Below are 12,676 nucleotides of genomic sequence, written 5' to 3' on the forward strand. Positions count from 1 at the left end.
CTAGAGGGGAAAGGAAGGAAGAAAGCACAAGAGAGAAAAGCAGAATTCTCATTCAGGAAAGGAAGCAACGGTAATTTATTGAGTGTGCAAAGCAACGCTCTAAGGCTTTTCATTTCATCTGTGTGATAAACATGTATCGCTATTTTTATGTGTACTAGACTCTCATAAAGAAACTTACTCAAGACAGCGACAGGCACCGTGTGGCCAAACCAGGACTTAAAGCTGATTCTGTGTTCCAGGAAGGACAAAAACACAGCAAAGCACAAATGAAAAAAGACAAGCCTGTGATGTCATATGTACATTCAGAATTTTTATTTCAAAACAAAGAACCACAGTAACATTTATAATAGAAAATCCATTTGGAAATATTCACAATCCGGTCGCTGCGAAATGGGAAGACTTCCACCTGCTAAGACTTCCACTGTTTTTGAGGAGCCAGAAGTAGAAGGGCGGTTAGAGGAAGTCACCTGTTCAAAGCCCCATTCCAAAAGCTCTGTGAGTTTTGTTTTGTTTTTCTTTCCAGCGGCTCAACGACCAGAGGGGACAGTGAGAACTGGGAAGTAAAATACTGTCATAGGCAAGGGTTTGGCTAAAGGGCCTGAACTGTGTAAGCACCAAGGAGAGAGAGGGTGACCAAGCAACATATGAAAGAGGGAAGACAGAGTAAATGTCATGGGGTCCAATCTCCATTTATTCAAATACTGGGAAACTAGAGGATTTGTGGAGGTGTCTGTGAGCTGGGGCGAACAGAAACCCCTCCATCTCATCTAATTCTCCGAAATGCTCCAGAGTTAGAAGTCTTCAGTTTGTTTCTTTGTCCTCTTAAAAGAAAGGCCTCCCACTACCCCATGACTCCCCTCCAACGACCTCCAGAGGCCACATGTCCTGATCTCACACTTCTTTCCTACTCCCACTGTCTGGGTCTAGGGTGAGATGGAATCTACCACCAGCAGTCTCCTTAAGGAATTCTCCCCCATCTCCCCAACTGGGAAAGGTAGCCAGATGAGACTGAACTGTATAAAGTCTGGAAGAAAACCATAGATGCAAATTCCACCCAGAAGAGGCAGTGTTCTCTGTATATAGAGAGATGAGTTTTAACACATTCTGTTCGAAAGGGGGTGCTGTAGAACACCGAGGAAACAAGTTACCAATAAACTACCTTACCCAGAGCAAAGTGTCAGTGCACATACATTCATACTCTCTCAAGTGTGGGTTACACTGCACATTTACTCATAACTGTCTCAAATGTATGGCCCCGAAGGGCACTTGACGTAACACTATGGAAATATGGCAACAGATGAACACACATGCAATGACCTTAAAGCGACAACATATAGTTCAACTGGATAATAATCGTTCAGGAAAAGACCCACCCCCAGAGCTGAGGTTACAAATTCAAGGTAGTTACCAACATTCTCCTCTGAATTCTTTTAAAGCTATGGCTTAAAACAAAATAAAAATCAACAACTAAAATCTCCTAAAGAATAGCATTTAGAAATACTGAACCTCTACCAAGAACCAATATTTTGGGATGCTCATTGAGAAGGCTCTCCCACCAGGCAGGTGGTAGGAGCTCATTAAAAAAACAAAATACAAAAAAGTGAGTCCACTACAAGGGGAGGGAGTTGTTTGGTCCAGCGAGGGGAGACAGGATTGCTAGAAACCGCCTTCCCTTCTCCGGACTCCAACCAAAATTAGAACCCGTTAACCACCATTAACTACAATGCCCATCTCAATAATAACCTGAGATTTCAAGTAACACTACATAAAATCTTAAACAAAGAAAAAAGTTCCAAAGGTAACCAGTAGCTTCTTAATACAGGCACATGACTTCTCTGAGAAATTTAACTTGAGAGTTTCCACCTGAAGGACAGAAATCGCTGAGAGGCAACGCGCAACGTTCACGCACCCCATCGTACCCCCTCCGATAACACATTACTTTTCTCCGCAAATCTTCCCTTATTGCACCTTGACCTCGCCAGTATCGAATCTTCTACCCTATAAACCTCTCTTTAAGCGCCTCCCTCTAACCTCAATTTCCTTACGTTTCCATTATTTGGTAAAATTACTTCACACTTAAAAAAATAAATATTTATGCAATAAAACCAGAAGGTAAAAATAAATAAAACTCAAGTTAATCTGCTCTGCAGAGAGCTGTATGGAAGCGAGGAAGGTGCTCGTATTTAATCCCTCTCTGCCCTCCACACTCCTGTAGATCTGCTTCCTGGTAAGTCTGGGGTCAGGGAAACTGTACCTCACTCTTACTCCCCTGTAGGCCCTTGTGGGGCCACACTAGAAGCCAAGGGAGGAAGAGCTGGCAATGTTGTCATAAGCCAAGTGGCCAGTCCCTCCGGAGATGAAGCTAGGTTCACTTGGTCTCTTCTACACGGAAGAGAAACGTCCAAGAACTGAAATGTTTCGAAAGCCATTGAAGATACGACTAAGTCCAGCATTGGGCTCCTCTGAGTGCTCATGGTGTGTGAGGGAAGAGAAAGGAATCAAGTAGCAGCATTCGGAAACAGTCCTGGGTTACAACCTGATGAGGTCTCTCCCTCCTCTGGGGAGAGGTTGCTTTTCCGTGTTGGGAGGGAGGCGGGGAGGAGGCACGGCTTAGACGCTGGTGGCGGTCTCCTTCACGGGCTGGATGCTGTTCATCTCCACGATGGGGCCTTTCTCACCTCTGACAGCCTCCCTCGCCTGCCCTTCGAAGGCTCGTGTGATTTCCTCAAAAGTCCTGCCACGGGTCTCAGGGACTTTGAAGAAGGTGAAGATCAGGAAGATGACAAGGAAGCCGGTAAAGATGATAAAAACATAGGCTCCTAAATAGAACTAGTGAAAAGATAAAAAAAAAAAAAAAAAGGAGTATCAGGGTCAAATCTGGTCGTGGCCAAACTCGTTTCCGTGCCGTCCATTTCTAGTAGGCTCCAAGACATAACCTCTCCACATTTAACAAGAACATCAAGGCTTCCTCAGAGATTTACGATGCCCTTGCTAACTTACTAGATTTCTCTGCAATTTTGAGCCGTTCTTTTTCCTCTTCACTAAAGTTCCCTGCTTCTAAATACCTACGGAGTAGTTTAGGACTGTTGAAGATGATTTTTAAAATCCGGGTTTCTGGGGCGCCTGCATGGCTCAGGTGGTTCGACGTCCGACTTTTGATTTTGGTTCAGGTCCTGGTCCCAGAGTCATGCGACTGAGCCCCGCATCAGGCTCTGTACTTAGGATAGAGTCTGCTCAAGATTCTTGCTCTTTCCCTCTGTCCCTCCCCTGTGTGTGCTCTCTCTCTGTCACTCTCTGTTAAGTACAATTTTTTTTTTTAATTTTTTTTAACGTTTATTTATTTTTGAGACAGAGAGAGACAGAGCATGAACGGGGGAGGGTCACAGAGAGAGGGAGACACAGAATCTGAAACAGGCTCCAGGCTCTGAGCTGTCAGCACAGAGCCCGACGCGGGGCTCGAACCCACGGACCGGGAGATCGTGACCTGAGCCGAAGTCGGACGCTCAACCGACCAAGCCACCCAGGCGCCCCTCTGTTAAGTACAATTTAAATAAAACAAAATCAGATCAAATCTGGGTTTCTGAAAGACTCACAGAAATAGGAACAGCTTTCCAGAAGTCCATTGAAAGTTCCTTTATTTCAGGAACCAACTCCAGGTTATTTTAGAATAGGAGCTGTCTCATCCATTCATTGACATCCCTTTGTGTAGTGAGCCTTTAAGGTCACGAAGTCATGAATGCGAATTCAAATTATGGATTTAAGTGTTGGTTTGGAATCCCTGGAGGCTTAAAACTATCATTGTTTCTAGGCAGAACTATGCCTGTAATCACCTCGGACTAGTGGTCTTTTAATAAAAGTTCCCAGTTTTAGGGTGCCTGGGTGGCTCAGTTGGTTAAGTGTCTGATTCTTGATCTCAGCTCAGGTCATGATCTCATCGTTTGCGGACCTGAGCCCCGCATCGGGCTCTGCGCTGACAGCACGAAGCCTGCTTGGGATTCTCTCTCTCTCAGCACCCCCTCACCCATGCACGTGCTCTCTCTCTCTTTCTCTCTCTGGGGGGCGGGGAGAGGTGGGTTCCCAGTCTTACCCTCCTGCTTCAATCCTTTTTTGCCATCATTCCTTCTTTTTCTATATGCCATTGAAAATGAGAAAGAAAATCTGTTTTAAAACACTTGATAGCTAATCCTCTGTGGTGTCAGGAAACAGATTTTAAACCTGTTGGCTTAAGTGAGCTGGTTTTGAGACTGGCTAGGTGAATTTCGTTTTCTTTCTTTCTTTTTTGAGAGAGAGGGAGAGGGAGAGGGCACAAGTGAGTGAGGGGCAGACAGCGAACCCCCACAAGGGGCAGAGAAAGAGGGAGAGAGAAGCGGGGCTCACCCAAAGTGGGGCTCGAGCTGAGCTCACCTGACGTCAGAATGGAACTCATGAACCATGAGATCATGACCCGATGCTTAAACGACGGAGCCACCCAGGCGCCCCTAGGGGAGTTTCGTTGTAATTTACTTACTGCAGCTGAAGGGAAGAGTAGCCCCACCAGAAAGTTGGAGGTCCAGTTCGAACAACCAGCCACTGCCATGGCAGCTGGGCGGGGTCCCTGGCTGAAGAGTTCGGCCACAATAAACCAGGGAATGGGGCCTGGGCCAATTTCAAAGAAGGCCACGAAGACCAAGATAGCAGCAATACAGACAAAACTCATCCAATTATAGTTATCCTATACGAGAAAGGAACAAAGGCAAGTGAGTACTAAAAGACAGCACAACCTGGCTAGGATCTAGCCTCCCAGAGATGAGGACCTACTGAACACGAAAAGCTCCCTGTGCTGGGGTCCAATGGGGTTACTGGACTTCTAGCCAAAAGCCCTGGGTTTTTGAATCCTAACCTTGTGCTCACCTCACACATAGGTCATTTTCACATTGAGATCATTTCACATTGAGATCATTTCACTGTCCGTAAAATGGGAGTCATTATTACTTCAAGATTACTTTAAGAATTAAATTACATAGGGTATTTTACAAGCCACATGTTATCCGGATACAAGAATTGTAACAGTTTAACTACCTATCGCTGATGATCCACTTTTCTTAAAACTCTGGGCATGTGACCTTACGGATCTTCCCACCTGTGTCACCTGTAACCTCTTCTACCCGCCTCCCCCCGCCCCCCTTCTTTTCCTCCAAGAGCACTCACCTTTAGTAACAAGGAGATGGTCATGAGGATGGAACAAAAAGCCATCCCTCCAAGGCCAATCATATGCAGGGTCCTCCTCCCTGCCCTTTCCACCAGAAACAGCTATAAGGAGAATAACAGAACATGAAATTTCTGCTTTCCCTTTCGTGAAAACGCTGCATGAGTTACCCGAATCTGCCTTCCCAATGGCGGGATACTTGTTATGGGCACCCTGCCCATTTTAGTTCCAAGCTGAAAGCATACTCTGTAGTCCCTGCACACCTCCCTCCTTCTCATGCACTTCCTGTTTACTTGGAGGGAGTGAAGTCTGCTTACACCCATCACTCCATAGCTTTTCTTTCCCCGAAGAACAGGCCAACAAGGTTTAGGTGACGGTGGGGAGGTGGAAGGCCGTGAAACCCATCTTTGAACATGTGTAGTAAGAACTGCCCCCCACCGGCCCGGCCCCGCAAACTACCAAAGCACCCAACTTACAGAAACGACAGTGAAGATGGTGTTAACCACACCCGCACCAATGGTGGCGTAGATTGGCTCCTCGACGCCCGCATCTTTGAAGATGCCTGTTGAGTAATAGAACACCTAGTGGGAAACAAAAGACGCAGCTCTGAAACCGCAAACAGGGAACCCTCAAAAAGTAGACTCGACCGTCCCAGGAGGTTAAGGGGGTCCTTTCTGGGGTTTTCTTGTTCAATCACGGTATCTTTTCTGCAAATGGATTATCTTCTGAATCTTACCCCTATTCTCTTCTTAGTTCTTGTCGATTCTAGCTGCTTGTCTCCATTTTTTCTTGTACGCTTACTCCTTCTGCTCCATTTAAGTCTCTTCCTTAACATCTTTTTTACCAACTTAGATTTAAAGGTTTAAGTCATACTAATTTTTTCAACTGAGCCTTGTGTGTTTTAAAGTGTTTTTTTTTTTTTTTTGGTAAGATCTACACGCAGTGTGGGCCTCGAACTCGTGACCCCAAGATCAAGAGTCAAATGCCTTTCCAACTGAGCCAACCAGCAGCAAGCCCCTTAAGTAAGCTTCTTCAATAGATAACTACCCTAGCCCTGAAAACAGTGATAGGTACACTGATATTCTAATTTGATGGTGAAGCAATTGAGGAGTAACCTCAAGCCTGCACATGTAGTTGGAAGCAGAACTCGGGCTAGAATTCCTAGCTCTGGGTCCATCCCAAGTGTTTCAGGAAGTAATACCTCCTATCATTTTAACTTTATACTATTCAATAAGCTGCTATTTAACATGTACGGTTATGTATGGCTGCTACAACTACCACGGTTAAAGAGATGTCAAAATATTGGACTCAGACTTCAAGGTAATAAGGGAACAGTGCCTGGCAGTGTCTAGATCATCTAGGCTCAGTCCCTCAGGTTTGAGTCACGAGTTTATGATTTCATCCAGAGTGTTTGTCTCCACAGCAAAATTCGTCAGACTTTTTCATGAATATATGCATCTATACTGGGATTTACCTTTCAAGAAACAACTCTTACCACCTCAGATAGAAACCACGTATGTTTGTATTTTCTAAAATAAGACTAAGGCTGTGCTTTTTAAATTTTTTATTTTTTTTAAGTGTATTTATTCTTGAGAGATAGAGATAGAGCGCAAGCAGGGGAGGGGGAGAGAGAGAGGGAGACACAGAATCCGAAGCAGGCTCCAGGCTCTGAGCTGTCAGCACAGAGCCTGACGCGGGGCTCGAACTCGTGACCTGGGAGATCATGACCTGAGCTAAAGCCGCATGCTTAACCGACTGAGCCACCCAGGTGCCCCAAGGCTGTGCTCTTAATAAATTTTTTTTCTTAAAGTTTATTTATTTTGAGAGTGCATGTGGGGGAGGGGCAGAGAGGGAGGGACAAAGAATCCCTACCAGACTCTGTGCTGTCAGCATGGAGACCAGTGTGGGGCTCGATCCCACAAACCATGAGATCATGAGCTAAAATCAAGAGCAAGATGTTCAACCGACTAAGCCAGACAGGTGCCACAAGGCTGTGCTTTTGGAAGCAGATCTGCGGGCTCTTGGCTTAGTCGGTAGAACATGCGACTCTTGATCTCAGGCTTAGAGTTCAAGACCCACGTTGGGTGTAGTTTACTTTAAAAAAAAAAAAAAAAAAGAAAAGAAACTAGGGCGACTAGCTGGCTCAGTCAGTAGAGAATGTAGATCTTGATCTCGGGGTTCTGAGTTCAAGTCCCATTTTGGGTGTAGAGATTAGTTAAAAATAAAATCTTCAAACAAGGCAGGCAGGAAGGAAGGAAGGAAGGAAGGAAGGGAGGGAGGAAGGAAAAAAGATTTGTAGTATCATCCCAATCAAAAATTGCTGCTCTAGAAGAGAAGGGGGAGCTAAGACTGTTAAAAAAAATTCCACTAATACTTAATATTATAAAGTTTGTGAGAAAAGACATTTGAACAGTTAAACCTAGCAATGAATGAATAGTTATGGCAATACTCTCTCTTATCTAAAAGCCTATACAACAAAAACCTAATGCATACGTACACATCTCAAGGAAAGTTCTTACACTCAAATTACCTTGCTATTTGCTGCTATCAAGTGGGATTCAAGCTAACTCGTACATCATCTCACCCTCAAGCAGTTTTACTCTGGTAGGTAAACACTACCCAACCTCTGACCCTCTGCCTTTTCTAAGGAAATTAGAAAACACCGTTTACTCAAATGTGGGTTGAAAAAGTGTTTTCACACATCATTTCCTGAAGTGGGAGGAGTCTGTACTGCAGAGTGCTAATTCATCATTCGTAATTTTCCAAGAGTGGGCTTTTTCTGATCCTGCTTCACAGGGCCCGCATTGGAGTCTAAATTATGCATGCTGGGTGCGAGTGAGGTGCACAATTTAAGGAGGCGCTCATGTTTAGGACCACTGGCTTGCACCTCGATGCCTCACTCTAGTCCCAGCCCTGCTGCTCTGGAAAGTCTTCAGAGTGTATTTTACTACAGTGATTTTTTTTTTTTAATTTAAAAAAAAAAAAAAAATATATATATATATGTGTACATACATACAAATATACATATATATACACAAATATACATATATTTTTTAAAAATTTTTTTTTATTTACATTTATTTATTTTTGAGACAGAGAGAGACAGAGCATGAACAGGGGAAGGTTAAGAGAGAGGCAGACACAGAATCTGAAACAGGCTCTAGGCTCTGAGCTGTCAGCACAGACAGAGCCTGACGTGGGGCTCGAACTCACGGACCGCGAGATCGTGACCTGAGCCGAAGTCAGCCGCCCCTATATATATATTTTTTAAGTAACCTCTATAACCAGCGTGGGGCTTGAACTTACAACCCCAAGATCAAGAGTTGCATGTTATACAACTGAGCCAGCCAGGTGCCCCTGCAGTGATTTTTAAAGCGACAAAATTTGAGAACGAGATTCATTGAACTATCTTTCCTCCCAATTTCTCAACGTTTTTTTTTTTTTTATTTTTTTTTTTATTTTTATTTTTGGGACAGAGAGAGACAGAGCATGAACGGGGGAGGGGCAGAGAGAGAGGGAGACACAGAATCGGAAACAGGCTCCAGGCTCCGAGCCATCGGCCCAGAGCCTGACGCGGGGCTCGAACTCACGGACCGCGAGATCGTGACCTGGCTGAAGTCGGACGCTTAACCGACTGCGCCACCCAGGCGCCCCACCTCCCAATTTCTGATATTACATCCTCCAACCCTGCATGAGAAGCACTGCTATTTCAGATACAAGCAACCTTCTTGGCGTGTTGCAGAGAAAAGGCCAAAGGCCAACTTGCTACAAAATGATCTAATCATATTGATCAGAGAGTGATGAGAGGGGCACCCGGGCGGGGCGGGGGGCCTCAGTTGATTGAGTGTCTGACTTTGGCTCAGGTCGTGATCATAGTTTGTAAGTTCGAGCCCAGCGCAGGGCCCTCTGCTGTCAGCGTGGAGCCTGCTTCGGCTCTAAGTAACCCCCCCCACCCCCACCGCCCCTCCCTAGCTCTCTCTCTCAAAAATAAATACACATTAAAAAAAAGAAAGAAAGAAAGAAAAGACTGGTCAGAAGCTCTCAAGGCATTCATCTGAAATTTAAAGAGGCAGAACAGCAGTATGTCTCAATTACAAATATTTTATCTGCAAATGGATAGAAGGTAGGGGAATACCCTCTCTTACCACATCGAAGACTCAAATGCTGAAAGGTGATTATATGCATAGAATATAAGTTACCTGCCAACTGTCACCTTCCATTTTGCTCCCCACTTTAAACGATCAGTCACTATTCTAGTTGTAAATATACATATAGAATAGTATATGTATACCTCATGAATGGATTGCCTCATTATTCCCCTGGGCTTTACCATGCTTTCTAGACTGTAAAGTCCTGGGAAAAAAAGCCACAGCAGTAAATTCTTGGATCTACTTTAGTTGTATGGCTTACATTATCTTTGATGACACGAGATAAGATTGAGCAGAGTTAGGGGCACCTGGGTGGCACAGCTAGTTAAGTGTCTGACTCTTGATTTCAGCTTGGGTCATGATCTCATGGTTTGTGGGTTCGAGCCCTGCATCGGGCTCTGCGCTGACCTCGCAGAGCCTGCTTGGGATTCTGTCTCCTTCTTCTTTGCCCTTCATGCACTCTCTCTCTCTCAAAATAAATAAAAATTTAAAAAAAGATTGACCAAAGTTAAAGACAACCGGCAATAAAAGATGAGTGGGTCAGAAAGAGGATTAATGAAAAGTAGATAAATTTGTAATGTCTTATATACTGAAAAAAATTGGGAAGAGGATAAATGTGAACCACAAGTTCCAAGACTAAAGGTGATGAATTTTTTGTTTTAATTTATCTTATTTTTCCACATGGAAAACATGTGCTGCAGACAGAATCTTAAAGCAATAAAACAGGGGCGCCTGGCTGGCTCAGTCAGGGGAGCATTTGGACTCTTGATCTCAGAGTTGTGAGTTCGAGCCCCACGTCGGGTGTAGAGATTACTTAAATAAATGAACTCTAGTAATAAGGAAATAAAAACCAACACTAAGTCAGAGCCTGGATAATCAACATTTTGGAGTGGCCGCCATGTGGCGAGCGTCGTGGGGTGACCATGCCAGCACCTGGCACCGCGGTCAGGGGAGTTAAGTGCAACGTGGGCCCCCTCAGACGTGGAGCAGATACTCACCGCGTTGATTCCAGAGAGCTGCTGGGAGAGCTGGAGCATGATGGAAATGATAATGGGCTGCTGGTAGCTGGGCGATCTGAAGAGCTCCAGCACCGTGGGTTGCTTTTCTTGTGCCATCCTAGCACTCTCATCTTTCATCTCCTGGATGTCCTGAGTCACATCCGGGGTGCCCCACAATCGCTGGAGGACTGGTAAAACAAGCAAACCAAGGATAAGGTTAAGGTGCTGACCCAAGGTCATTTTCCCCGTAACAGCTGGGAAGAGGCCACGCGAGACGAGCCTGGGCTAGCATCTGTGCCTTAATCGGCTTCTCTCTTAATTTTTTTTTTAAGTGTTTATTTATTTTTGAGGGGGCGGTGGGGCAGAGAGAGGGGGGACAGAGGCTCTGCACTGACAGGCTGACAGCAGCGAGCTGATGTGGGGCTTGAACTCACAAACCACGAGATCATGACATGAAGTCGGACACTCAGCCCTCCCCCCTTTTTAATTCTCACATCATTCTTTAGGGGTCGAATTGAGGGGTGCCTGGGTGGCTCAGCCAGCTGAGCGTCTGACTTAGGCTCAGGCCATACATGAACTCACAGCTCATGAGTTTGAGCCCGGCGTCGGGTTCTGTGCTGACAGCCTGCTTCAGATTCTGTGTCTCCCTCTCCCTCTGCCCCTCCCCTGATTGTGCGTGCGCTCTCTCTTAAAAATAAACATTAAAAAGAATTTAAAAAACAAAAAAAGAAAGAGAGAAGAAAGAAAGTTTCTGACATGAGAGCCATCAGGTAACCCTTCACTCGGGTTCTGAGGGGCAAGGGAAAGGAGAGGACAGACCCAACACCCTCGTCCTGAAACAAACCGCAGCCCTAAAATTCCTACAGTGAGGGTGTGAGGGATACTCACTGTCCTTGGCGTTCTCCTCTTCCTTTCTGTTAATGAGCAAGAATCGAGGACTCTCCGGGCAGAAGGGAAGGGCTGCGCTTTGTAGGATCGCGGGAATGATGGTGAAGCCCAACAGCAGGGGCCAAAGCTCTTCTGTCCCCAGGATGACTTTCAGGCCAAAGATCTGGAAGCCAGGCAAAGAGGCTACCATAAATCTCATCCTTTCCGAACCACGGTGGATTAAAAACGAAATTCGGAAAACCCTCCGTGCTTTTACCACAGGAAAAGAAAAACTCTGTTTCTTCCCCTTTCTCCCGAAGCTGTCTGTGAGTTGTAGTAATGATACCTGAAACTTACGTAGTTGAATACATGCCAGAGGTTCAGGACTACTTTATGTTAACTAATTTAGGGAGCCATGAAACTGACATTCAGGAAGTACCTGAGCCACGAGAATCCCGACGACGATGCCCAGCTGGTTGAGAGTGCCAAAGGCCCCCCGCAGGGCGGTAGGCGAGATCTCGCCAATGTACATGGGCACAAAACCTGTGCAGAGGCCGCAGAAGAGGCCGATAATCAATCGGCCCAGGATCAGCATTTCAACCGACTTGGCTATTTTGCAGAACCCCATAAGGCAGCCACCAGCGACAGCCAACAGGTTGACGATGAGCATCGAATTGCGCCTGAAAGGTTAAATGAAAACACAAGAGAAATTAGCAAAATAGGCCCAGTCTCTATCATTCTTTCCTTGTCTTTTCACCTTTCTCCAGCCTTATTATGTACCTTCTCTTTTTGAGAAAAAAGGAAAAACTCTTCCTTTTTCTGTTATCAGAACATTTCTAGCTGGGATAACCAGGATCGGCGGTTCTTACGCCTCTGTGTGCATAAAATCACCTAGAGAACTTGTTTAAGATTCTCCTAAGCCCCAGCTGTAGCCAGAATCGCAGTAACCACAAAGGCCAGTAGTTCCCAAAGTTGGCCACAGACTAACAGCATCAGCTAGAGATCTGCAACAAATTAAAATTGTCCCATCCACCCAATTTATTGCATCATTAGGGTGGAGCCCAGCAATCTGATCCCCAAAGCAGTCCAGGTGATTTCATTCAAAGAGAAGGTTTGAGAACCACCGCCCTGGGCAATTCTGCTACAGCTGGTCCAACACATTCTAGAGAAATTTTTGGACCAGTACTGATCTCTGTATGCTTCTTACGGAGTCTTGTTATAACGTAACTGCTTAGATGTCACCAACAAGTAACAAAGATAGGAGTTCAGACACACGTTTTTCTATTTGTAAAAAGCAGACCGCCTTGCAGCTCGCCTTCTCTAAGGCTAACCTGTGGGGAGGTCGTCGACAATTAGTATTGAGAGCCAGAATAAAATAATAAATGGCCGCATTTGTGTGTTAGATGTGGGGGGAGGCAAAGCCACTGGAACAGCTAAAGGATGACAAGGTAAGAGGTTAACACTGAAAAATTACTGCA

General features: G+C 45.3%; 1 protein-coding gene across 10 annotated transcripts in view; it reads right to left on the reverse strand.

Moving 5' to 3' along the window:
- Positions 1–285: 285 nt before the first annotated feature.
- The window catches only part of SLC2A3 (solute carrier family 2 member 3), a 90,062-nt gene continuing 77,671 nt past the window's right edge, over positions 286–12,676 (reverse strand). For all 10 annotated transcript variants that reach the window (XM_058743783.1, XM_058743788.1, XM_058743785.1 and 7 more), the window contains 7 exons: positions 11,638–11,878; positions 11,220–11,382; positions 10,332–10,519; positions 5,662–5,766; positions 5,188–5,289; positions 4,508–4,711; positions 286–2,829 (listed from right to left, as the gene is read on the reverse strand). In XM_058743783.1, the coding sequence (XP_058599766.1) occupies positions 2,611–2,829; positions 4,508–4,711; positions 5,188–5,289; positions 5,662–5,766; positions 10,332–10,519; positions 11,220–11,382; positions 11,638–11,878 (1,222 nt within the window). In that variant the 3' untranslated portion in view covers positions 286–2,610. The remainder of the gene's footprint in view (positions 2,830–4,507; positions 4,712–5,187; positions 5,290–5,661; positions 5,767–10,331; positions 10,520–11,219; positions 11,383–11,637; positions 11,879–12,676) is intronic.

Source organism: Neofelis nebulosa, chromosome 8, assembly GCF_028018385.1.
Source record: "Neofelis nebulosa isolate mNeoNeb1 chromosome 8, mNeoNeb1.pri, whole genome shotgun sequence".
In the NCBI taxonomy this organism is placed as follows: Eukaryota; Metazoa; Chordata; class Mammalia; order Carnivora; family Felidae; genus Neofelis; species Neofelis nebulosa.